This window comes from Sceloporus undulatus, chromosome 1 (assembly GCF_019175285.1).
Source record: "Sceloporus undulatus isolate JIND9_A2432 ecotype Alabama chromosome 1, SceUnd_v1.1, whole genome shotgun sequence".
Classification (NCBI taxonomy): Eukaryota; Metazoa; Chordata; class Lepidosauria; order Squamata; family Phrynosomatidae; genus Sceloporus; species Sceloporus undulatus.
Window position 1 is genome coordinate 127,692,293 of NC_056522.1, and position 25,371 is coordinate 127,717,663.

Below are 25,371 nucleotides of genomic sequence, written 5' to 3' on the forward strand. Positions count from 1 at the left end.
ATGGAAACCGCCAGCCTCATAGGCTGTTAGCAAGGGGTTTTGTAAACCATAGGCTAAGAATTCTAGAAAGTATGATACGAGTCTTGTAAAATTTTCACCAGCAGATCACATGGAAAGCATTGATGCAGCCTTAGGGGCTAAACACACCGGCAAAAAGAACTGACTTTCCGGCAGCTTGGGGGTGTGGCGTCCGCACACCCAACCAGATGGCGAGCAGCATTGCAATGTTTCAGCAGTGCAGCGTTTAGATGTCGCATACCACTGAAACAGGGAAAAACCGCTGCTGCAGCAGCAAACACACTTTTTCCCCAGGACAAAAAAGAGTGGCATTCTGCTGCTTCTTTTGGCTCCAGCGGAAAATGCCAGATCAGGATGTGGTTGCCATGGCCCCAATCCAGCGCTCAAAGGGGCAGCCAGAAGCAGCTCCTTCAGAGCGATCTGGTTTGCCCCACAGATATTCTCTTACAACAGAAGCCTAACCAATAAAAAGCATTAGCTCTTTGTATGTCTCAAAGGTTGCCATTTTGGTTCATATTCCTATGAATCACTGAAACCTAGAACACAAATGGTAGCAGAAATTAGGTCAGTTTACTCCTTCCCTACCCCACTCCAAAGCTCAATAGCCATCTCTTTTTCTTTCTGAAATCTAACATGCCATTGCAGAAATACATTTTGCCTCTTCTGCACACCCTCATTTTTTTTTTCTGGTGCTGCCAGTAGAACTGAGTAAGTCATCTGGAATCATTTTGATATATCATGAATAGCATTTCTCACAAGAGCTAAATTCTAGTTTCTGTGACCTGCCTACAAGGTCTTCCTTGGGTGCAAAGTGGAAGACAAAAGATGTATTGTTTCAGGTATTCATCTTGTCACTTTTTTTTTGCTAGCACACATTTTGCCAATAGTAATAATACTTTTTAAAACTTAAGTGCTAAAGACAAGTAACATCAGGTTTATCCCAGGCTCCCTAAATGTGACTGAGGGTTCAGGAGCAGGCTGGTGGTGTTTGGAAAGTTGTGCAACATTTTGAGTAGTTGCTTGTATCTTGTCTCCCTCAGACAGACCACATGCTGCTGACTGATCAGGGAGCCCTTGCCTTTGCCAGGGCCATGGGAGTTCCTGAGGTTCCTGGAGAGACATTAATCACAGAAAGGTCACTGGAGAGATGGAAGAAAAACCTTGAGGCTGATTCAAACCCTCAGGAGTTTCAAAAGCAAGTATAAATGTTGGGGTAGGCAAAGTTCTGCCTGAATGAACAAATCAGATTAAAACATCAAAAAAGAGAAATGGAGATGTGTGGTTATAATTCATGGCTACCAATCATGATAGAATTATGCAGCTTCTGGTATCAGAGCACTGATCCTTCAGGACTGTTCTCATGTCCTTAGAATACAGTATATGCAGAAACATTGGCCAGCAACATTCCTGCCAGATGTCAGTTCTTTTGATTTTAACATCTGTCCTGCAACTTGTAAAATTTGTCCTTCTTGCTGATATATGGCCCCCAGCTGCTTCCAACCCTGATTCTTTTGATATGCAATGCTATGCTGGCTGGATGATTCTGGCAGGTAAGCCCCTTCCCCCAGTAACTTTATTGCTATATTGTTTAAAATTGTATTTTTAAAAAATTCTTTTAAGTGTGTATTTCAAATCATTTTAATATTATTAGTAGCTTTCTCTTGTATTAATGTTGGCCTCTTGCATGTTTTTGACTATACTGTAATCATTTTAATTTGTTAGCCACCTTGGGAATAAGTGAGGTTTAAATAAAGATAACAACAGCAGCAGCTCTGTATTTACCTTTGAGAAAGTCTCATCAACTCCAATATGCCTAAATTGTGAGTAGATATGTATAGGATTGTGCCGTTACTCTCCATTGCTGTGGATGGTATACAACCTCACCTTTCCTTGGGGCCCTCTGTGTGACATCGTGTAGGTCCTTTCTTTAACCTCCTTTTCCCCCACTCTCATTTGAATCCTTTTCCTGCATGCTTTGTTCCTTTTACTTTAGAAATTGTAGGTCAAACTGGGAAGAGATCCCTAATGCAGAAAATGCACACACCACTTCCTGTGCCCCCCCCAAAAAAAAGTGATCAGAGCAACCACAGCTGGGGTGAGATGTTTTATGTGGTCACAGCCTTATTTTAGACTCAAATGAGACTGAGGGACAAAACAGAGCAGCAAAAAATGCTAGCTTTGAAGTGGCATGGGGTTGTGGCATATGCATGGAACATGCCCCCAAGCTGGCATCACACCTCCCTGCTGACCACAAAGGTGCCATTACGGCATTTCTGCAGCGTGGCGTTTATATCCATCACACCACAGAAACACTGAAAAGCTGCGGTGGTGAAAAGGGCACCTTTTTTCCACCCCAAAAAGGAGATTGAAGCTGTGACATGTGGTTGCCACAGCCCTGATCTGACATACAAAGGGGCAGCATCACACCACCCCTTTACAGCCATCTGTTTCAGCCCTGGGTGTTCAGCAGGTCAGCTCCAAACTCAGAAGTGCATTTACCTGACATGCTATGTTAACATATACAGAATCTCCTTTAAATGGACTTGCACTTGCCTTTGGTCCAAAGATGTATGTTGTCTCACCATACCTGTAAGAACAGACTCTGTGTTCTTTTGGCAAATGCACTCTGATCTTCAGATAATTGTTTGAAATGCTGTTTTTGGCAGAGATCTTGGAACAGTTGGAGCCGTTGCTATCGACAGTGCGGGAAATGTAGCTTGTGCAACATCAACAGGGGGACTTACTAACAAACGGGTTGGCCGCGTTGGTGATACAGCCTGCATAGGTAGGGAGGAATAGTAAATAGAAGCAGCATCTCTTTTTTTCTCTCTTTCTCGTATAAAATGCATGATGACAGTAATCATTTAATAATGCTCAAAGCCTGCAATTTGAGGAATTGAGATGAGGACCTTGCAGTTCTTCTAACAGCCCTTCCTTGCTCCCAAAGGAACAGGCCACTTTTTAATACTGAACAGTGCAAATAGGAAGTGCAGAAACAGAAAAATGAAGCAGAATTCTGGGCTTGCAGAGGGGAAATGTTTGGATTTACTCAAGTGTGTGTTTTCTTGAAATGACTTCTTCACTTTTCCATAATAGGCAGCATACTTCAAGGTAAAATTGGTACAGAGTAGAAAGAGGAAATATCGTGAGATTTATTCAGATCTAGGGACTGTACAAACTGGCACTATGAGCCGGTGTCGGGGTGGAGTAGGAGTGTAGTGACCAAATGCCGCCTGCCTCAACTCCATCCCCAAAGCAGCGTCACACCTCCCACCTGCCCAGATGATGGGCAGCATCACAATGTTTTTTCAATGCAGCCTTTAGACATGCTGCACCAAAGAAACAAAGAAGAGTCATGCGACAGCAAGGGTAGCTTTTTTCTACCCCAAAAAGGAGCGGCATTTTGCCACTTCTTTTGGGGCTGGAAAAATGCTGGATTGGGGCCGCAGCTTGTGGTTGCTGCTGCCCCAATCCAGCAAGCAAAGGGTTGGCAGCAAGCTGCTCTATCAGGGCAGTCTGTTTCGCCCTATAATCATTTAAAATATGTCCTCTGTGAGTACTCATCTCCTGCAAGCAAGCTAAGTTCCTCTTGTTGAAGAAAGTAACAATCAGCATTCCTGAAAAAGCCCCATAAGATCCCAAAGTGTGTTTAAATATGTATAATATTAACAAGTAATTAACTATAATTTCCACTGAGTAGAACAGATTCCTCACTTCATGTATCCAGTTGAAAGTTCAGGTAGAAAATTATTCATAAATCATAGGTTTCAGATGGAAAAGATAATAATGCTTTTGTGTTAAACTGCAATGACATTCAAACTAAGTGGATCCTTGTTATACACTGAGGTTTGGTTCCAAGATCTCCCATAGATAACAAAATCCATGGATGCTCAAGTCCCATTAAATATAATGACATAGCAAAAGGTGTCCCTTATAAAAATTGGAAAATCAAGGTTTGATATTTGAAATTTATACTTTTTTGAACATTTTCAAACCATGGATGCTTGAATCCATGTATAAAAAAATCAGTATATAAGAAGGGCTGACTGTACTAGCAGTTATTACTTGTGTATTCAGAGCCAGAGTTAACATGGCATGCTGATAGAGTTCCAGTATTGCCTCCTTACTGTTTAATTTTTGTTTAACAGCTTACAGCTAAGAGCTTTTATATGTGCCCCTGTGCACACATGTGTATATGTGTGCACACACGTGTGTGAAGTTCTCCTCAATATTTCCACCTCGTAATATTTCTTTATTCAACATTAATAAAACTTCATCATTTTGTCTGGACTCAATGGGAGGCTGACAGGAAGCTGGGAATCAAAAGTAAAGAACAAACATGGAGTAGGAATCTATTCGAATACAGCACAGTTTTTTTTAAATTGGGTGAATTTCTCCATTAAAATATTAGGAGCTCCATGTCTATACTGTCATTGGAATTTTTTTCTTAAGATTTTGCATGATAACTTTGTGTACATGGGCAATCCTCAGAATACCTATGTGCCAGCTTTCATAGGACTTTACATTGTCCTGACATGTACTCAAAATCATAGATAATAATGAGTGAATATAAAAACATCACAAAAAAGGTGACATACATCCCCAATGAACATCTTAAGACTTGTTCAGCAGGTTTAGAGCTACTTGGCCAACAAATCAGTCTTCCAATTCAGCCAGAACCAGTAACTAGCTGCGAAAATAATTTCCATACTTATAAGGTTCTCTATAGGTACTGTAATCTGTATTGGCTTACTCCATAAACAACCAGTTGATGTTTATCTTTATCCAGCATTTGGAAAACGTTACTTTGAGGTATTAGAAATCCCAGAATCCTCCAGCCAACATGGCAATTCTTTGTCTTGCCTGTGTTGCCTGACTCCAGTGTGACCTATCAGTGAAGCTGACTACTTAGTACATTGTTTGCTAGTCCTCACAGAAAGAGCATCTAGATTTTAATAGGGCCATGTAGCATCTTGACATCCAGAAAAGATACTTAGAGTAAAAGAGAACTTAAACCTTGCCAGTTCATGTTTTTGTCACATTTTTAAGTGCAAATTAATACTATCTCTGTATACTTTCTTACCTCTATGCAAAGTGTATTTGGATCTGCTGCTTTTGAAACAAATTATTTTCTGGTCAATTGGCATGACATCACTTAACCTCTTTTACTTTTTGTTTTTTTGATCAGGAAGTGGTGGCTATGCAGATAATATTGTTGGTGCCACCTCTACCACAGGCCATGGAGAGAGCATTATGAAAGTGGTTCTAGCAAGACTTATCCTCTATCATATGGAACAAGGTAAAGTCTGAAATTTTGGGGATCATAAGTTACAAGTAGTATGCAGCTACAGTATTACATAACAACTATAGAACTGCATTAGAGTTACTGTAGAAGCACAGAACAATTACAACTGTAAAACTATTATAGAGCATATAACTACTTTATCACTATTCACAGTTTGTTGGCAGGTGGAAGTTGGATACTACTCAAACAGAGAAAACTGAACAAATACCCGAATAAAGCAGTGCTTAATTATTATGTTACATGCTTATCCTGAGAGTATTGCGTGATTGTCTTTTGTTTTCAGGGCTCTAGCTACAGCTTGTAACATTGATTCTTTTCAGGCTGGAAGGCATATGAACCTGTCCATGCAATAATCTCTGGAAGTCCTACTGTTTGTTTTACAATTTAGAGAGATTAGATTGGTATGTACTCAAAACAGGGCCTTTTCTATAGTACCACTCTGAGTGAGAAACTCCATTCCTAAGTCAAACTACTCTCCTCCTTTTTATGCTTTATTTTTACCTCAAAATTTAAAAATAGTCTCTGATTTTATAACAACACATGTTCTATTTACTATTTTAATTTTATTGTTAAGATATATTCATTTTATTCTGTTTTATTGGTTTTGGAGCAACCACTGGGTGTAGGGGCAATTTATAAATATGTCATATCAACAAAAGGCAGAGGGAACCAGAACTTCTGGCAAACAAAAAAAAACTGTCATGTCTCAGGTGGTGATCATATCCCCATGATTAGCCAAATTCAAAACAATTACCTACTTGTTGGAGGAGATATAACACACCTTGCATCTTGAATAAAGGCAACTACTCAGACAAACTTGAGGATTCCTATACAGTATAAAACAGCCACAGCCCATTTTATTATTTAGCCCAAAAGTAACTTCCGTATTCAGTTTAAATATCCAAAAGCTCTCCTTCCCACACAAAGTTAAGGAATAATCTAAACTGACTTTATTTTGTACAACCTGTATAACTCCAAATCTGAATGAGTGATAATTATGACCAGTCTGTTGGAAATGTTCATAAAGAGGAGAGTCCCTGGCACCTGATCTTAAAGGGCTCCTATGTTCCAATAATCTAATTTTCAAGGGTCTAGATGTCTGGCCAAAGTATAGTTTTTGACAAGAGCAAATTAATGTATATACCAATATACCAAATGGTGTTGCAGTTTGAAGATGAGTGTAACCTATATATGCTCCTGGCTGGGGATGAGTGACACACTGATCACATAAAGGTGATCTACAATGGATGCAGTAGCTACAAGGGTAATGATCTCTTATTGTAGAGGGGAAAATTCCAACAAGATGAACTGGATTATCTAAACTGGATTTTCAAAATGAGCTAGTGTACAAATGGTTAGTTCAAAAGGATTCTTTTAGATTTAAGAAAAGGGTTAAGTTCCATAACCCTATGTCAGATATTTCTTCCAACAAAGGACATAGCTCAGACAAATTCAATAAGGATAGCACATACTCAAATGCTCTTTTGCCTGACTGCACCCTTCCCTGAAGATCAGAAAAGCATCACTTGGGAAACAGGGACAGCAAATTCACACAAAATTCAAAGAGAAGCAGGATGACTTGATCATCAATTTGTCTAAATACCATTTTTGCAGTATTGAACAAAGAGTCTTGGGATTAGGTCTATCCTTTGTACCCACCCGAGTATATAGAAGAAGAGGAGGAGAAAGAGAAAGAAAAGGAGGATGAGTGGCGGCAGCATGATGGAGGGGGAAAGAGGAGGAGGAGGAGGAAGGCAGAGAAGACAAGGTAAGAGGAGGAGGAAGAGGTGCAGCAGTGGTGATGGGGAAAAAGAGGAGGAAGAGAAGAGGAGGAAGAAGAGTGAAGAAGAGGAAGGAGGAGGAGGTGGGAAAAAGGAGGAAGAAGAGGAGGAAGAGCTGTGGCAATGGCAACGGGGGAAGAAAAGGAGGAAGAGGCAGGGAACAGGAAGAAGACAATTTACCCTCCTGCTTCCTGCCGCATGAGAATTGCGAGGCTGGCATTAGGTCGGGAGCAAAATGCAATTGTCCTCAATGGTTAAGCAGCCACATGGCTGCACCACAATTGATTTCTATGGGACTTGAGCATCCACGGATACTGAGGGCCCACTGTATAATCAGTTTCCTAGAGTTTCAGTCATTTATATTCTCCATAAGTTACACAACCCCGGATTTCCATCTCCAGGATGCCTCCTGTTAACTAGGTCATATTCTCTTTTGGAACCCCTGGCTTTTTTAGTACCATTTGTTTGCCTGTTTCCACATTATTTTAGGGACACCAGAAGCTTTTATCAATTAAGTTGAGAACCAGGTGGTCACATCCTCGACCATATTGGTAATACTAGATGTTATATCTTTTTACACATCTATTTCTCATGGGTAAGTCAGACAGTAATAGAACAAGAGGGGAAATCCACATCCCCTACACTTTTTCTAATGACTCTTTTGGATATTATTTTTGGGGGAAATATTTTGATTTGATTCCCAAGTATTTTTTTCCAGATCAAAAGGGTTGTGGTGGGGAGCCCTGTGGCACCTAGTGTGGCTAAAGTATATATGGCCAGATTGAAACATAAGGTGATTTTCAGTCTGGATGTAAAGCCTTTCAAGGAATTTTTTTATTGCATATACACGATACTTTGGTTACATTTTTATTTTGTTTACCAGTGCAGAGCAGGTAAATGATTTTTGTTGTGTGCAGTTCTCAAGAGGCAATTTTTGGCAAGAGGTCATCTGGAATATGCAATTAGTAATTCATATCTGAAGGAAGCACAAATTAATTTGACAAATCTTTTTGTCTTGAGACCCAAACAACCCAAGATAGTACAGTGGTCCCTCTACATTTGCTGGGGTTAGGGGTGAAAGTCCCCGGTTAATGTGGAAAAACTACAAATAAAAAAGGCTATTCTTTGTACCTAAAAGAACACCTCTCTAGGAATCTCCAGGTCTCCAGTGCAACCTGTGGTTAACATCTGCCATAGACTGATCATAGAATCATGCTAGAGGACCTACAAATGCCTAGAGGAGTGTTTTCTCTACAAATTTTTAGGTTCTCCACACAACTCTATGGTCCACTTCTGACAGAGTTTCACTGGAGGACCTAGAAATTCCTAGAGAGAGCATATTATTCAAAACTGCAAATCAGATTTGCAAAAGTCAAAACTGCAAATGTGGAGGGCCAATTGTATACTTTGGCCTCTGACAGTTTCTCCCTTAGCTCATCGTACCAGCAGGATAGTGAAAAGACATTGCTTTTTTGTACAGAATTTAGTGAGGTGCAGCTCATTGCCATTGGTAGCTTACTCCTGTAATCAAGATTTAAAAGACATGTTAGTTCTTTAAAGTAAGAGGCTATGGTGGTGGTAGAAGTGCTGCAAGTAGGTTCTTCCAAGTCAGACAGAGAAGCCAGACCAAATGTGCCAAATAGCTACTGAGCAGCAGCAGTAGTGGGGAGTAGTGCTGCTGGAGGAGCTCTCAGAGATAATAGCAGGGGCACTTTAGCTCAAAAGGAGTTAGTTCTGTGCAAAAACAATGATAAACCACTTCTGAATGCCTATTATCTTAAAAACCCTGGATGGGACAATCTACTGCATTTGTACTAGATCAATATCCTGACAACATGTATTGGAAAGTATTTTTAAAGTTGCATGCTGCAAAGTATTGTTTCCATGTGAAAACAAAACATTTGGCATTTTTGTAGCGTCACACCTCAAAGCAATAATTTCTTTTCACAAAATCTTTTTTGGCTAACCAACCTCCCATTTCTTCTCTGCCCAGCTGCAAGTTTTTCAGCAGCTTTGGGATTGGGGGGACAGTAGAAAGAGACTTTTGGTGCCGTGTTCCAACAGTATGCTTGTGGTAAACAGCATTGTGTAGTGGTTTGAATGCTGGGTCTCTGGGCACCACAATTCGAATCCCCAGTGGTTATGCATACCCATTGGGTAACTTTGGACAAGTCACGCTTACCCTCAGAGGAGGCAAAAACAAATCTTGAACAAATCTTGCCAGCAGAAAACAAGCTTGCTCCCTCCTCGATATGACATCCCTTCAAATATTTAAACAGAACTATCATATCACCTCTTAACCTTCTCTTCTCCAGGCTAACCATCTCCAGCTTCCTAAGTCGTTCCTCATAGGGCATGGTTTCCAGACCCTTCACCATTTTAGTCGCCCTCCTTTGGACATGCTCCAGTTTCTCAACATCCTTTTTGAATTGTGGTGCCCAGAACTGGACACAGTATTCCAGGTGGGGCCTGACCAAAGCAGAATAGAGTGACACTATTACTTGCCTTGATCTAGAAACTGCTTTTATTAATGGAGCATAAAATAGCAGTGGCCTTGTTAACTGGCGCATTGCACTGTTGACTCATGTTCAACTTGTGGTCTACTTGGACTCCTAGATCCGTTTCACACGTAGTTTCATTTGGCCAGGTGTCCCCATCCTATATCTCTACATTTCATTTTTCCGTCCAAAGTAGGGGATCCATTCCCCCCCCCCCCCCCCCGGCATAAGGGAAAAAATGCGAATGCTCAAGCCCCATTCAAATTAATGGGGCTCATGCCCACGGCGGCATGGTGGCAGCGCACAGGGCGCACGCCACAGGAGCACACGCCATTGTTTTCTTCCGGTGCGCCCCTGCCTCCCTTCCAGCGCAGCTTCCAACATATGCTGGAAGCCACGTAAAACATGCCCGTGTATAGCACAGGTACACTGTACCTTACATTTCTCTGTGTTGAATTTAATTTTGTTAGCTTTGGCCCAGCTTTCTAGTTATTCAGGTCATCTTAAAGTTTGATCCTTTTCTCTGGGGTATTTGCTACTCCTCCTAATTTGGTGTCATCTGCAAATCTGATAAGTATGCCCCCAATTCTGTCATCTGAGTCATTGATAAAGATGTCGAATAGCACTGATCCCAGGACAGAACCCTGTGGGACCCCACTGGTCACTTCTCTCCAGGATGAAAAGGAGCCATTGTTGAGCACCCTTTGGTTACCTCCAGCATGTTTTTTTTAATAAAATAAATAAATCTATAACCTTAGCAACCAAGAAGGAAATAAAAAGGAAAGTGGAAGCTGATGGAAAACAAAATTATCCTTGTATGCATTTTGGAAGAAGCCTTGAAGTAATCTCTAGAAGGTTCAAAATGTCAATGGTGGTTCATTTAATACGTGCATTGTGGTTTGGATAAAAAGACTCCTGAAAACTGCTCTTTTTTTTGTGGTGCAGGAATTTATCCTTAATTTTTCCATATTGTCTCTACTAGTACAAATATTTTATTAAAGAATGCCCAGGAATACATCTGCTTTGTTAAGTGAGGTATACCTGTATGCTTCTAATTGCTTAAGGGTCTGAATCACTACTGATACAACCTATAACATCCTTTCTAAACACTAGTTTATTTGGCTTTTGTTTTAAAAGGAAGGTGTATAAATAAACATGGAGTGTGCTTATTTGTGTATTGATCTTTGTATTAAGTAAGAGTGTAGCTTTGGTAAAGAGCTGGCTGCAAGATGTTCAAGTGGCTGTAAACATAATCAGGCAACACAGAACCCTGGAGAGCTTTACCTTCAATGTTTGGGAACCAAAAGCTTGATTGTCCTTTAACGAAACCTGAGAAGATTCTCCAAAGTGTAGAGTTTGTTTTGATATTCGAAGGATGAGAGGGATTTAATTTTGATTGATGATGCTTCATGGACTTCATGAAACCAAAACAAGATCTAGAGTCTCTAGAAAGGAGAGAGTAGGAAGGGGTGTTTGGAAATACACAAGAGATGAAAAGGGATTCTGGTCTTGTTTGATCTGGCAGAATTCATCTTTTGGCTTCTCACGCCATTCCACATGGCTAGGTCTATGTGTCATTCACGCTACCTATTCTGGTGCTATGTATATCATTGCAGCCACATCCACTCATGTTGGTGTCTGATTAAACTATGGCTGGATTGATAAATATATTAGGGGAAATTTTGATGCTTACAAGTACTAGCCATATGAGACTGCCACCTCATTCTATCTAATGGGAGAATTTGCCCTAGCGAGTGTGCCTCATTTGAGGAATTTAATCACTACTGTTGCAACAGAAATGTCAGCCAGACCTTTGAATTTCCAATAAATGCAGCCTGGGTTATTTTACTGTTTTGAGGCTACAGTACAGTCTTAATCTGGTTTGGGATGCGGACAGTAGCATCTCAGGGATGGGGGGGGGGGGTAAATAGATATAGGTCCCTCCTTTAATTTTATTTTCTAATTTTTCTCTTACCAGTGTATGGCTCTGTACAGACTGGCCTAAAAGTCCAGTGGGGGGTGGAGTCTACATGACGCATGCCCCGGCTCCACCCCCAGGGTGGCATAGCACCATGGCACACAGCATGGCGCTGCGTCTGCATGACGCAGTGCTGAAGGAGTCCCGTAAAGTCACAGCACCACAGTTATGGCACCCTTTGCAGGCACAAAAAGGAGCCACTTTTTGTGGCTACTTTTCATGCTCTGGAAAGGCCAGATCGGCACTGCGGCGTGCAGTTGTCGTGGCCTCGATCTGGCTATAAAAGGGGCAGCTGGAGGTGTGCACAGCCCCTAAGTTATACACCCTTTCCAAATTATAAGGCATAATTCAGACTGTAGTGTGCCACAAATGATGAGCAGGTGCTCCACTGAAGAGTGTAAACTTGAACAATCCTTTATCACAATTGCTGTAATGCCTGAGTGTAATTATAGCAGCTGTTGCCCGGATGAAAATATCTTTCCTGTTAGTGTTCATAAAGGCTGGTGCTTTGGTTTCTGAGCATGAGAATAGTTTCCATTCTGGGGTATTTAGGTTTCAATTTATAAAGAAGTGCAACATTTACCAGCTGGTTGTTATGTCTGTCTGGGTCACTATGTCATCTGTTGCGAATATTTGCTTCAAGCAAAACACTGCCTCTTGAAATAAAGTTGAGGTTATTAATGAGGAAAGACAATATTATTCAGGATGTTTGTGAAGACACACATTGATTTTGTTCAGGGGGCATAGTATATTGTTTACCACTGCCTAAACATTCTTCTTTGTTTGGTTACTACTGTCTTTGTACACTTAGAAAGGCTCAGTTTGTAGAGTGACCAAAAACACATGTACGGACAAGACCCAAACCCTACAGCAAGGTTTTGGAGGAACTGAGTGATTAGATTATTCATTTCCTTGAAAATTCTCTGAAGCCAGATCAACAACAGTTAAAATCAGTCACTTTTTCAGAGAAAACATAAGTACTGTATTTTCTGGCATGTAAGACTACTTTTTAACCCAGGAAAATCTTATCAAAAGTCGGGGGTCGTCTTATACGCCGGGTGTCATCTTATAGGGCAGGTGCTGAAACTTCTGAGCCAGACTGGAGAATCTGTGGTCGCTGCATATGGTGGGGGGAGCTCAAAAACAGCCACGGCCACATCCCCACCGTATTTGACGATCGTATGAAAGCAGCTACCGCTCTGATAGACTTGGAGACAGGGAGGGCTGGGCAGGCAGGGAGAACTGACCAATCCAAGCAGGCTTTGTATACAAGAAGGTTTCCTGCTAAGTACCTGCATGTCATTTGAATTAAAATTACCATATTGAAATCAAATTTGATGTTTTTTTTTAATTTTTATTTGGTGTGCGTTGGAAGAGGGGTAGTCTTATACGGTGAGTATATCCCAAACTCTATATTTTAACTGGAAAAGTTGGGGGTCGTCTTATACGCCCAGTCGTCTTATACGCCTGAAAATACGGTAATCCAAAGAAAATTCAGGTCAGAACTTTGGAAATGGCCACTGGGAGATGTAGTCCAAAAAAGAAACTTTTCCATACCTTGAAAAGTTTGTGTTCATTGTTTAATAATATAGTTGAGTTTGCCTCTTGCATGTTTAACCTTTTATTTCCCACAATCATTTATGGTATTCTGTCTGTCATTAGACCAGCTGGCTTATGGTATTCAGTTATGAGAAGGCTGTGGAATTTCCTTCATTTGGAAGCATTTCAGAAGAGGCAAGAGGAATGACTGTCAGGCATTAACTAGGGGTGCATAAACTCATCTGTCTTTGACTCTGTGATCAGGTGTGGTATGTATGAAGGAGTTTTACAGTGAGTTTTACATGTTGAAGCTGAATTGGGAACTCTGATGTTTACTTTGGCAGGAACCCAAACATTGTCTTAGCCCCACACAAATGTAAGGAGGCTGAACTAGTTCATTGGATTTTTGTCTTCCTCTTCCTTTGATGAACAGCTGTCAAATCATAAATGGCTTTCCTCATTTTAAAAGATGCTTGCAATTTAGTCTATGGGACTGCTTGTTTTGAGAAAAACAAGCCTAATCTCCTGTTACTATGTGTGGAAGTTTTAGCATAGTTCTTTGAATCATTACTGTCACTGCTAATAGGCTTGCTGTTCTAGCTACAGTACCACAACAGTCTATTGTTGGCTAATCTGACAAGACTGAAAATATCCATAGGTTTAATTACTTTAAAACATGAGTTAATTCATTTTACTTAACATTTAAAGACATATGTTCTGATTTTTTTTTCTTTCAGGGAAATCACCAGAAGATGCTGCTGATGTGGCCCTAAATTACATGAAAACCAGAGTTGGAGGATTAGGTGGGGTGATTGTGGTCAGCAGTTCAGGAGATTGGGCGGCGAGGTTCTCCACTAAGCAGATGGCTTGGGCTACAGTAAAAGATGATCAGCTCCAGAGTGGCATTTTCACTGGAGAGAAAAACACACAGTCAATTAAAGAAGCCATTAGCTCCATGGAATCCTAAATACAAGAAATGAAAGGAACAGAAGGTGACAGAAAGAAGATTATAGACCAAGCACCCCAGATGTTATTGAATTGCAGTTCCCATAATGCCTCGCCATTGGCTATGTTGGCTAGGGCTAATGGAAGTTGCAGGCACACTCCACAGCTCTGCTGGAAATGTTTATTGGGAATTGAAGATGTTCCCTTTGAGAATGAAACATACCCTTTTTAGCAAAATCAATATTTTGAGGGCTCCTTCCCACAAGATAGGCACATTCTTGTTGCTTGTCTATGCTTGTGGTTGTATTATTTCCAAAGTTCCATTTTTGAGCTCAGTTTGCAGCAGTTGAAGTCAGTTGAGGAGAAAGGGAGGAAGTGGGAGGAAGAGAGGGAAACTGAGACAATTAGAAGCAGCTGAAAAAGTGGGATGATGAGGGATTTGTTGCAGCTATCCTTGCAAAACCAGGACAGTTGGAAGGTATGTTGTTGCAGAATGATAAACTAAAGGCTTACTCTGTAAATTGTAACTATGGCAGTAGCTAACTAGTTTGGTGGCTAGGAGCTATAATTATAATGAATTACATTGAAAAGTAATGTCCAAGTTCTGTGCAGCATCAGAGTTGCCATCACTACTTTTTGTTACAGAATATGGTTGTAGTAGGACATAGTTTGAATTATTTCAGTAATCACTCTGAAAATATAATACTGCAGAAGAGATTTTTCTTCGAGTTTCCAATGTTTCCACTGCACAAACTAGGAAAAATGTCTTCCTTCCCTTTCTTTATAAAGCAAAGTAGGTATCTCTGATTGTCACCAGAGAGGTTTTCAAGTTTTTCTAGGCTTTCCATCCTCTGATTCTTCCCCGTTCTTGCTGCTTTTTGCTTCTGTTCCAATATTGTATATAATGGGTCTTGGAATCAAACCCCAGTGGATACCAAGGTCACACTATGTAATCCCAAGTGCTGGGATCAAAGGTGTTTCCCTGATGAGTTGGAGTTCCCAAACTAAGGGGATTAGAGCCTGACAGAGACTTAGTGGGTGCAAACAATGATGATCGACAACTTAATTAGTGATCACCCTTTCGGCCAAATGTCTGGACATTGTTGTTACTGCTTTAGATTCTATTTGATTACGTTGCCAATTGTCTTGCATTAACTAATTATTAGTTGCTTGCTGAGGTGTAAATGCAGTCACTGTATGTGCTCTGCACTTCTGACCCTTTCTTGCTAGTGCTTTGCCAGAGCTTAAACCATGTAATGCATTGTAGCATGCAGCTCATTAAGTACTTGGCTGCACTCAGACATAATGACCATTGTCCATTATGCATGCATGGCAACATAGCAAGCTATCTGCTTAGCAACACCAACCTCACTGAACACACCACTCCAGTGTGGGGTCCTTGCTGTATAATTCATTCAGCCATCGCTGCAACATACACACTGAATATAAACTAAAGTACATTCACTACTCATCTACCCCCTTCCCCCACCATTAGTTGGTTGCAACAGATCGTTTAACTTTTGCAGTTCTACGTTTATAATGATATTTGGTTGTGACTTGAAGCCTACTGCAAATGTTAATGCTATTTTAATACTGTGAAAAACCAGCCAAGCAAAATGCAGTTTATGGCATAACAATATTTGTTCAGCTTGCAAGAATCATATTTACTTCAGTGCAGCATTTTCAGTGGATGGAGCAAATAAGAAAATGTCTTGTAATAAATTACTCTAACTCTAACTCTGTTTTCTGAGAAAATGGTGGGTGTGAGTGTGCACCATGCACCAAGTTTTCAAATCTAAGCTTTTCTCTAAATATGTAAATTCCTCCCTTGCACCTTCAGGATGACATTTGACTGCATGAAACAGGCATTCATACACATAAATGTTGAATTAGCATTTATGAAAAGAGAGGGGGAGAGGGCAGTTGTAAAGGAGAAGCAAATCATGGGCTGGTAAGAATTATTGAAAGTGTTATAGCAGAATAATCACAATTAAATGTTAATTTAATTAGTGAAAGATTATAGCTGTCTTGTGACTTTAACCCCCAGCCCTAGCAATGTGATTTTATTACAAAAACCATTTTGCAAGAATGAATTGTAACTTTGTATGAAATAAAGTAAAATTGTGGCTGTTCATTTGCTTCATAAAATGGTTGGATATGGGTTTGACGATAAACTGAACAACTGCCTGATGCAGAGGCATAGGACTTTATCACACAGTGAAAATTGGAAGGTTAGATGAGATAGAACCTAGGGTTATCCAACATATTGGGCACAATTGCGCAAATGGTTTTCAGATGACGTCACATGCAAACCACACAGAATCCGAACAAACGGTGGCAGGAATCCGGAAATAGACATTTTCTGTAAAACACTTTGTTTTCATTTCCATTTCAATCACTAATTCTCTTTCTTTGCCCAATTGCTCCAGTGTGAAAGCTATTTGCGGTTTGTTCATGGGATTTTACTTGTTGCCAGATTTCCCTTGATTCTTTGGGGCAAGTTTACTTCCTAGTTTTGTCCTTCCCAGTTGAACACAGCTTCTGAGGCAAAGAGCATTTTCCTCATGGAGGACCTTTAGAAATTCATCCTGGAGCAGAAGGCTGAAATGGAGGATTTGTCCTGGAAACTGGGGCCTGGCCTGAACTTGTGGCTCAGACCAGACCTGGCAGGGTCAAGGAGGAAGGAGTGCAGCTCCTACCTCGGTCCCAGGGCAGAAGGGTTGCTCTCCTTCCCTTGGGCTGGATGCGCGCACCAGCCAGGTCCCTGGCTTGCAGGAGTGCCTTCTTCTCCAACTGGGAAGCAAAGGGAAGGAAGGGCTGCCTGGGAAGCCTCTTTCTCGCAACAGCACTAGCCACTTTCCCCCATCAGACAGAGACAGGCAGTCCCTCCCATCCCAGGCAGGCAGGTGAGGGCAGACAGAGTGGAGCAAGGAAGGAGGATTCCTGCCTCCTTGCTTTTGCTTGAGCTGCTGCCACACTGCAGAGACCCCAAGGGCCATCCAGACCATCTCCATTCTGCCATGCAGGAACGTCTGGCTCCAGGGTTGCCACTCTCTTTTCACCATTCAATGTCTCTCTGCCTCACAGGCCACACCTCTCTGCCAGTCCCTCAGCCACCACTGACACGGGTCTATGTTGGGATCTGCACTGCAGTAATGATCCAGTTTGACATCACTATTAACTGCTATGGAAGTACCCCCTGTGACAGATGGCCATCCAGAGACCTCCAAAGAAGAAGACTCCACCACTCTCCCAGAGAAAATCTGTGTGTCACTTCTGGTGATGCAACTACTGCTTCTGTGCGCATCCTCGAAATTTTTTCCTCCAAAACAACAGGATTTGTCCACATCCGTGTGAAAACAAAATATGCATTCTACTCATTTTTTCCCATTGGTAATATGCTTTTAATGACTTGTGCTCTGCATGTGAAAATCATTAGCACAATTGCGCACTTATTCAAGATGCAAGCACATCAGTCAATTTTGGGATGTAAGCACGTACGTCCCCATGTGATAAGTGCCATAGTGTTAATATGCCTGAGAGCCAAAGGTTTCATAGTGACAGCATACTGGGTCTGTAACCATCCCAAATGATGTTTACTTGGAGAAATTATATAGACATGTGAAAGTCAAACTTTTCCTTCTCCCTCAAGTGGCTTTTCCTCAAACCAGCTTGGGTCGAGAACAACAGCAAAGAATTCCAAGCACTCTGGGCTTTGTGAATTGCTAAACCATGCTTCACCAAGTGGCCTGAGCAATTTGGCCTGAATTATGGTGAAATTATTATTCTCTTCCCTGCCCCCAGCTGACTATTACAAGGTCCACTAGGGCATTTTCTTTTAAAATGGAAATGCATAATCCCTGCATGGGCATCTTTTGCCATTCTACATGAACCCAGTACAAAAATGTGGTGTTCACCCGCTTCTGAATTCCATTTTCAACAGAACAAAATCTCAGGACAGCTACTAATTCGAGTTGCACTGATGGCAAGAATAGGTCTTGAGTAACACTCTCTAAGCAATTTGAACAATGCACTCTGAATCCCAAAGCAATGCAGATGGAAAAGCGTTCAAGGGGTTCACAATCTAGTGAAGCAGGCTGATGTCTCACTGAGTTCAGCAGAGGAGGTTTAAGCACATGTTAATACATCGATTGAAATCAATTGGGCATAAAAGTATGTAACTAACTTTAGCTGGCTTGTTTCATCAGTACTTTATCAGCTGTTTGGCCCCTATTCCACTCTTCCCTATGCAACAGTTCAGACTAAATAAAATCTATGCAGAGAAGCAGACTGCTGAGGGAATCTTCTTTCCTGCCTATTAACTGGATACAGCACAGCTGTAGCTGAGCTTGCTTTCACCTCTTGTACTATACACAGACTTTACATACTCCAGTGGGAAGAAAATATTGGTTCCTGAAAAGAATACAACAGTGGCAGCAGCTATTTATGGGACAATGATTTCTGCAAAGTGCAGCAAGCAGCAGCAATAGTTTACGTGTCTTACGGTACACGGAGACTTGTGTTGGTCACTATGCAGCAGCTCTCAATTTTAACCTCTGCTGCAAACTGTAATTTTGGATTACAGATTAATTGAAACAAGTACAGTGTAGGTGGTGTCATTAGAGATCTTTACTGGAAAGTCTTGATAGATCAGTACAACTAACATATTGTAACAAGGCATTCAGGCAGTGTGGTGCAGTGGTTAGGATATTGGACTGGGACTTACATAAAATCATAGAGTTGGAAGAGACCACAAGGGCTATCCAGTCCAACCACCTGCCATGCAGGAAATCTAAATCAAAGCATCCCCGACAGATGGCCATCTGGCCTCTGTTTAAAGACCTCCAAGGAAGAAGGAGGTCTTTAAACAGAGGGAGTGTGTTCCACTGCCGAACAGCCCATACTGTCAGGAAGTTATATGTATATGTAAGGGGAACCTGACTTGTTTAGGGACTCCACTAAGATTATTTGCATTGTACACTGACTACTTATGGTCAATTAGCCATGAAAAGGGATATGCATTCGCTATGATTAAACTGCTTTCTCTTCCACAGTGGGATTTCCTCAAGCATGCCATACTCGCAAATTAAAACAAAGCATGCTAAGGTATGGTCCAATTGCACACTGCAGAAATAATCCACTTTGAGGCCGCTGTAATTGCCTGGGCTCAATGCTAGGGAATCCTGGAAATAGTAGTTTATTGTGGCACCAGAGCTCTCTGACAGAGGAGGCTAAATGTCTCGCAGAACTACACTTCCCAGAATTACCCAGCACAGAACCAGGGCACTTAAAACAGTCTCAAACTGGATTATTTCTGCAATGTGTTTTGGACCACAGTCTCAAAGATGCTATGAGGTCCCTTTGCATACTGTCTGTTCTCTGCACCTTTCTCATACCCTCCAGTGTTTCACTGATGAAAAATGGGACACATGTGGCTAAGCAACATCAGAATGTGGCCATGATGGCAACTAATGAGGAATTTGAAATACCCAAATTATGAGAAGCTGCAGCAGTTTGCTTTGCCTGAGCCTCCTAGAAAGGGGAAATTCCACCCCTCCTCTCCTTCCCCTCCTGCTTGAGTTAACTGAGTGCAAACACCTTTTACACTTTGGACTGAGGATGCATCCAGACTGATTTAAAAGACAAGAAAGTCCCAGAATCTATTCCTGTTCTTTCCCATTTTATTCCAGAGCTTCATACATATTTTGTTCATCCCAGAATATTTTCTTTCAGCTCCTGGTACATTCAGAGGCTTTTTATACCCGTTCTTCACGCTGATTTATTTTAACTCAGTGCAAAATCAGAAAGAATGGGCTCATCTGGACAAACTGGAAAAACCAGAAAGTCCCTGGTTTAGTTCCTGCTCTTTTTATTTATATTTATAAGATCTACATGATGTTTTCTCCATTCTGAAATATTCCCAAGGAATGTTGTGTGCCTTCATTTCTAACTTGTGGTGACCCTAAGGACGACTTATCATGGGGTTTTCTGAGGCTGAGAGTGTGTGCTTTTCCAAGGTCACCCAGTGGGTTTTCAGGGCTGAGTGGGGATCTGAACCCAGTTCTCCAGAGTTACAATCCAACGCTCAAACCACTATGCTACACTGGCTCCCAGTATTTACAAGGGCTTTTTATCCCCACTTTCTAGGTCATCAGTTTAAATTAAACCAGCATTTCTCAAAATGAAATGTTGCTTTCCATGGCAATGTGTTTCTGTTATCCCAGAGCTAACTAAGATGGCTGTCACCAAGATACATTGTAATGGTTCCCAGGCCAGAAGATTCAACAGAGAACAAGGAAAGAGGAATGCTTGCAATAAAAGAAAGCTAATGTAATGTTGCTAAAGCACTTTAACACTTTGCCTATAATTCCTGATTAATAATTAACAAGGTCTCAGTAGAAACTGGTGAACCTTTCTGAAATGTCTGAGTCTTGATGTGACACGTGATCAATGGAAGTGGAAGGAGGAAAAATACAAGGGGGGTGACAGAAACCTGGGATATTTCAAATAGGAATTAGGATGCAAAACCATAACTATGCAGATAAAATCAAAACAAAATGAACTGGAAATTCTCAACACTTCCTGGGATTTTTTTCCTGCCTAGATAAACCCAACAGGAATAAATTGGGATTTTCTTGTGTTTTCAGAATTTGGTGACTAATATAGTGGAATATGCATTTTTTTAAAAAAAATGATTTTGTTACTGGTATTTTTGTGACAACATATTTTAATAATAATTTAATAATTTATTTCTATCTTCCCGCCTCTCCCAATGGATCAAGGCGGGATCACAGCAGAGTTAAAATTACACTTACAATATTGCAGCATTAGTTACTGCACAATTAAAACCACTGCTAAAAATATAAAAACATCAGAACATAAAAGCATAGAAACATAAAACAATCAATCACGGGGTCAGCTGCTCTCGTTCCATACTCTTCATCGGAGGTCAGGAGGGTATTTGTGGCGAAAGAGCATTGTCTTTACTGCCTTCTTGAAAGTTTCCAAGGACGTGACAAGGCGGGTCTCCTCTGGGAGTCCATTTCATAGTCTAGGGGCAGCTATACTGAATGCCTTTTGGGAAGTAGAAACATGTTTGGATGCTGGTATCTCCAACAGGTTCTTCCCACTTGTTCTAAGAGTGCGAGGTGGATTGTATAGGGAAATGCATTCCCGTAAGTAACCCAGACCCAAGACATGTAGGGCTTTAAAGGTAATAACCAGCACCTTGTACTGTGCCCAAAAGCTAATTGGGAGCCAGTGTAGATCTTTCAAGATAGGTGTTATATAGTCAAGTCTCGAAGAGCTAGTGAGCAACCTGGCTGCGGCTTTTGCACTAGTTGAAGCTTTTGAACTTGATATAAGGGTAGTCCCATGTAGAGCGCATTACAGAAATCGAGACGAGAGATTACCAGAGCATGTACTACAACTTCAAGGTCCTTCAGTTGAGGTAGGGTCGCAGTTGGCGTATCAACTGAAGTTGGTACCAAGCACTTCTAGCCGTTGCATGTTTCTTAGGTATAATTTCTTAGACGTATTTTTGTTTTGTTTTGTTTCAAACAGTCCCTCTGTAATGAATAGAGCTCCAAAATGGTGGCTTCAAACAAATAAACAAGCACTTTTCTTGTTACTTTTCCCCTCATATTTTTCTTTTTCCCTATTGCTGTCCATCATATCTACAAGTCAGGCAATAATTTTTTTTTTTTAAGTTAAGTTAAACAAAGGGAACTAAAAAGGCAAGTGCCATATTTTGTCTCTTGGATGTGTGCTTGCAAAAGGAATCAGCTTTGGGAAATAATTCATGATTCCATAATAGGAAAGGTATCAGGAATATTGCTTTAAATTGAATTGGGCTACAGTGTTTATAAATGTTTACATAGGGGAACATATCAAAATGTTTTTTGGATAAGACCTTTATTGGAACCAGTCACAAAGTTAATTAGCAAGGACTGGAGGATTCTTCAGGCCAGACCTTAAACCAAAGTAACAAAGTGTGTCTTAGGGAACTGGACTGTGGACTGTGGTGCAATTTTTAAAATAAAAAAAAAATGGAATTACAGTTTAAAATAGAAACTTGTCATTCATAAGATAGTAAACAGGATAGGATTGGGTTATGTAGGTTATATGTTGGTAGTAGCTTTAGCTATAATTATATGGTATATGACTTTGATGACATTAAAGTTTATATTTAAATGTGTTGTGCAAGAGATGTTCCTCAGTGATTTCTCCCACACCCAGAACCTCCACCAAGAATATGAAGGCCTGGAAAATTTAGAATAAGAAATGGTTTGTCCTGACTGGGGTAAGTTCTCCCCCTACGATTGTTTGTTTCACATATCTAGTTTTTTTCTTTCACAATAATCTTTGCTGCACAGCATCCCTGTTAGGAATAGCAAGCATCTGTAACCATGAACTAATCTACATGTATGGGCTGGCACTCAAAAGCCTTGTGCCTCTTGTGTTTCCACTGGTGCTTATTTTAAAATGATTGATCAGAGTAACTAAATATTTCTGCTTACAGCATACAGTATTCTGAAACTTCTTCACTAGATTTTTGGAATTTACTAGGATATAGTACAGTGACTGGAAGGATGTAATTAATTGAATTAAAATTAAAAGTGAGACCAAAATAAAACCTCATCCGTCCTTGTGGATCTCGTTTAATAAAAAACAAACTCCATACCAGTGATCCTGGAAACTTGTTCAGAAATCTTGCCTGCATGAATAATCCTTAATGATATTCCCCCTTCTCCAAAGTGGAAAAGAAACATGGCTACTGAAAATGGCAGCCCTGTCTCCAGATTCTCTCCTGTTGCTCCATAACATGTAGTACAGTTTCCTCAGCATCCAGGTGTCCTTTTGCTGTTTCTCTGTTCCTTCCTGGAGCAGCCAATTATGTGAATGAGCTGAAAAAGGAAATGCAACACATGTCAGAAGTTACCTTAAAAATGAGTAACAATGAGCGATTGTATTAGGAAAATGTAAAAACGCTAGTCAGAAGACCGACTAAAATTTGCTATGCTCTGCTTTGAGCCAGAAGAGGTTAAGGGACCTCACTTTTTAAAGCAGGAGCTCTAGGTTTCCAGTTTCAGGCTGCTTCTTGGTGGGCAGTTCCTAGCACAGTTCTTCTCTCTCTATTTCATGTTAGGATATTTTCTAAGGAAGATAGAAGAAGTAGGGAGAAGATGAAAGATCTATTGTAAAAACAAAACAAAACACATGAATAATGCAAGGCGACTGCATAAATGGACGTCTTGTCTGGAACCACCTTCAAAAGCAAGGCATATTACTCACCTCATCCCCATTAGATACCACTAACTAGCAGATGCAATTTGCACCAACCCTTAGTAGTAATATAGTGCCATAATAATTTATACTGCAACGTTGGAGGCTTGAGAGAGGAGAGGATTCTCCTGTAATCAGATACCTATTTGTATAGGCTGGTGAAAACATCTTTGCTTATTTTATTAAGCACAATCTCATTATTGAATGCCTTCTGTTCCAGCCCTCCTCCTCCTCCTCCTCCTCCTCCTCCTCCTCCTCCTTTTTATTAAGTTATCCAGACCTGGCCTTGGTAAAATATGCAGATATTTGTGGAATAGACTGAAGACATGTCTCAAGATGCCTAACAAGTGGTTGGCCGAAACCTATGGAAACTTAGCGGTGATGATATTTTCCAATCTTCGCTTCCAAATCCTCAGCCCTCCCTCCAACGCCACCACTTCTGAAGTGGTGGAGAATGAGGCAGTGCATAATGACGTGTCCAACCTTCTCCTGGTTATGAACCAGGAACACTCCAACCATTTACTGGACAAGTGAGAACATGCGAAGAACCAGATAAAATTTGTTAATACTTCTCTTGATGCTTTTGTATGTGTGTGTGGCTTGGCATTTAAAATGGTATCCTAAAATCATACACACATTTGCATACACAGGTGGCTGTATGCAAATAAACAAAACTCTGCTAGATTAAAAGCAGAGATTTAGTGTGTGGGTGCATAAATGAGAGACATTTTAAGAAAAAGAAACACCTATGAGAGAGAGAAGTGAGACAATGCAAGTGATACAAAGTAAGAAAGAAAAATAGTATGTAGTGACATTATCAGTCTGGAAGAATCTAAACTCATAATAAACCAAATATTATCAATTGTCACTGCAGTATATCAGTTCAGCACTGAGCTTGGAAGTAACGTGTTCCTTTTAACAAATTAGTTTTGTAACTAACTACTCTAGAATCACAAGTTGGATAGTAAGTTTTTTGGGGGTTGGAGTTGCCTGTAATGCCCTGAGCTATATTTTACTACTGCTCGGTCTACCCATATGACTCTTCTATGTGAGGTGTTGTGAAGCTAACAAGGACAGAGCAGCAAAATGTGGGTGAACAGGAGACACCCTGAAGACATGGACTGTACTTGTGTACTGTGCTTAGAGAAAGACAAAATATTAAATTAAATAAAATACAAGAAACTCTGGCAGTTTCAAAATTAAAGAAAAATAACTTTGGAACTTCCTTTTCTGCCTTTCTCCATTTTGTTCAAGTGTTTTTCAGCTGCTGCTGCCAAAAAGAGAGGATCAGTTTAAGAGCAAGGAGGGTTGTGGTAAAAAAAAGGCTGCTTTGCCAAGTTGGCTACTCCAAACAGTGGCACAGAGCATGCACTAGGCCTGGCTAGGCTTGTGGTAGCTCTGAGAGCATTTAGAGGAAGGGGGCAGGTTCTTTGCTTGCCTAGGTCGGATTTAGAGCAATTGGTGACAGGTGAGGGGATGAAAGATTTATTGAATGATGGCTTCTTTTTTCCTGCCTACGACATCTATATGTGTTGCATGTGGCAGCCATGTGGTCTGCTATGCCATGTCTGTAAAGGTAAGGTGGGCAGTATCTAGGCAGGGTAGTCTACTCAGAACTGATTATTTGGGATGGATGAACCAAGTGTATTTTTCTAACAATAATGTGTTAGCAATGAGTAATCCAATGAGCTACTTTCTGGACTGAAGTGGCAGTAATAAGTTATGGCAGAATGTTGAGAGTAATGGTTAATGAAACCAGTTCCTTTAAAAAGTACAACATCAGACTTTGGATCATCATAACAGAATGCAATAGTACACTTTTTATTTTCAAAATTATTCTCTTGGAGCTAAATCCTAAAGATGTTTACAATTAATTCTAAGCAAATTTACCTATGAAGAACAAAAAGTCCTCTGCGTACCAGGATCCAGCATGCCCAAGGGCCATTTGGCTCATATTTCTCAGGCAGAAAACATCCACAACAAATCTCAGAAACCCCCCAAACTGACCCCTTTACCACAATA

At 40.7% G+C, this 25,371-nt stretch overlaps 1 protein-coding gene across 6 annotated transcripts in view; it reads left to right on the forward strand.

Moving 5' to 3' along the window:
* The window catches only part of ASRGL1 (asparaginase and isoaspartyl peptidase 1), a 35,912-nt gene extending 19,716 nt beyond the window's left edge, over positions 1-16,196 (forward strand). For 2 of the 6 annotated variants that reach the window (XM_042465230.1, XM_042465239.1), the window contains 4 exons: positions 1,059-1,213; positions 2,685-2,803; positions 5,207-5,317; positions 13,857-16,196. In XM_042465230.1, coding sequence (XP_042321164.1) covers positions 1,059-1,213; positions 2,685-2,803; positions 5,207-5,317; positions 13,857-14,086 — 615 coding nt within the window. In that variant the 3' untranslated portion in view covers positions 14,087-16,196. The other 4 variants (XR_006103696.1, XR_006103697.1, XR_006103694.1 and 1 more) reach the window with 4 other exon arrangements.
* The last annotated feature ends 9,175 nt before the right edge of the window (positions 16,197-25,371 follow it).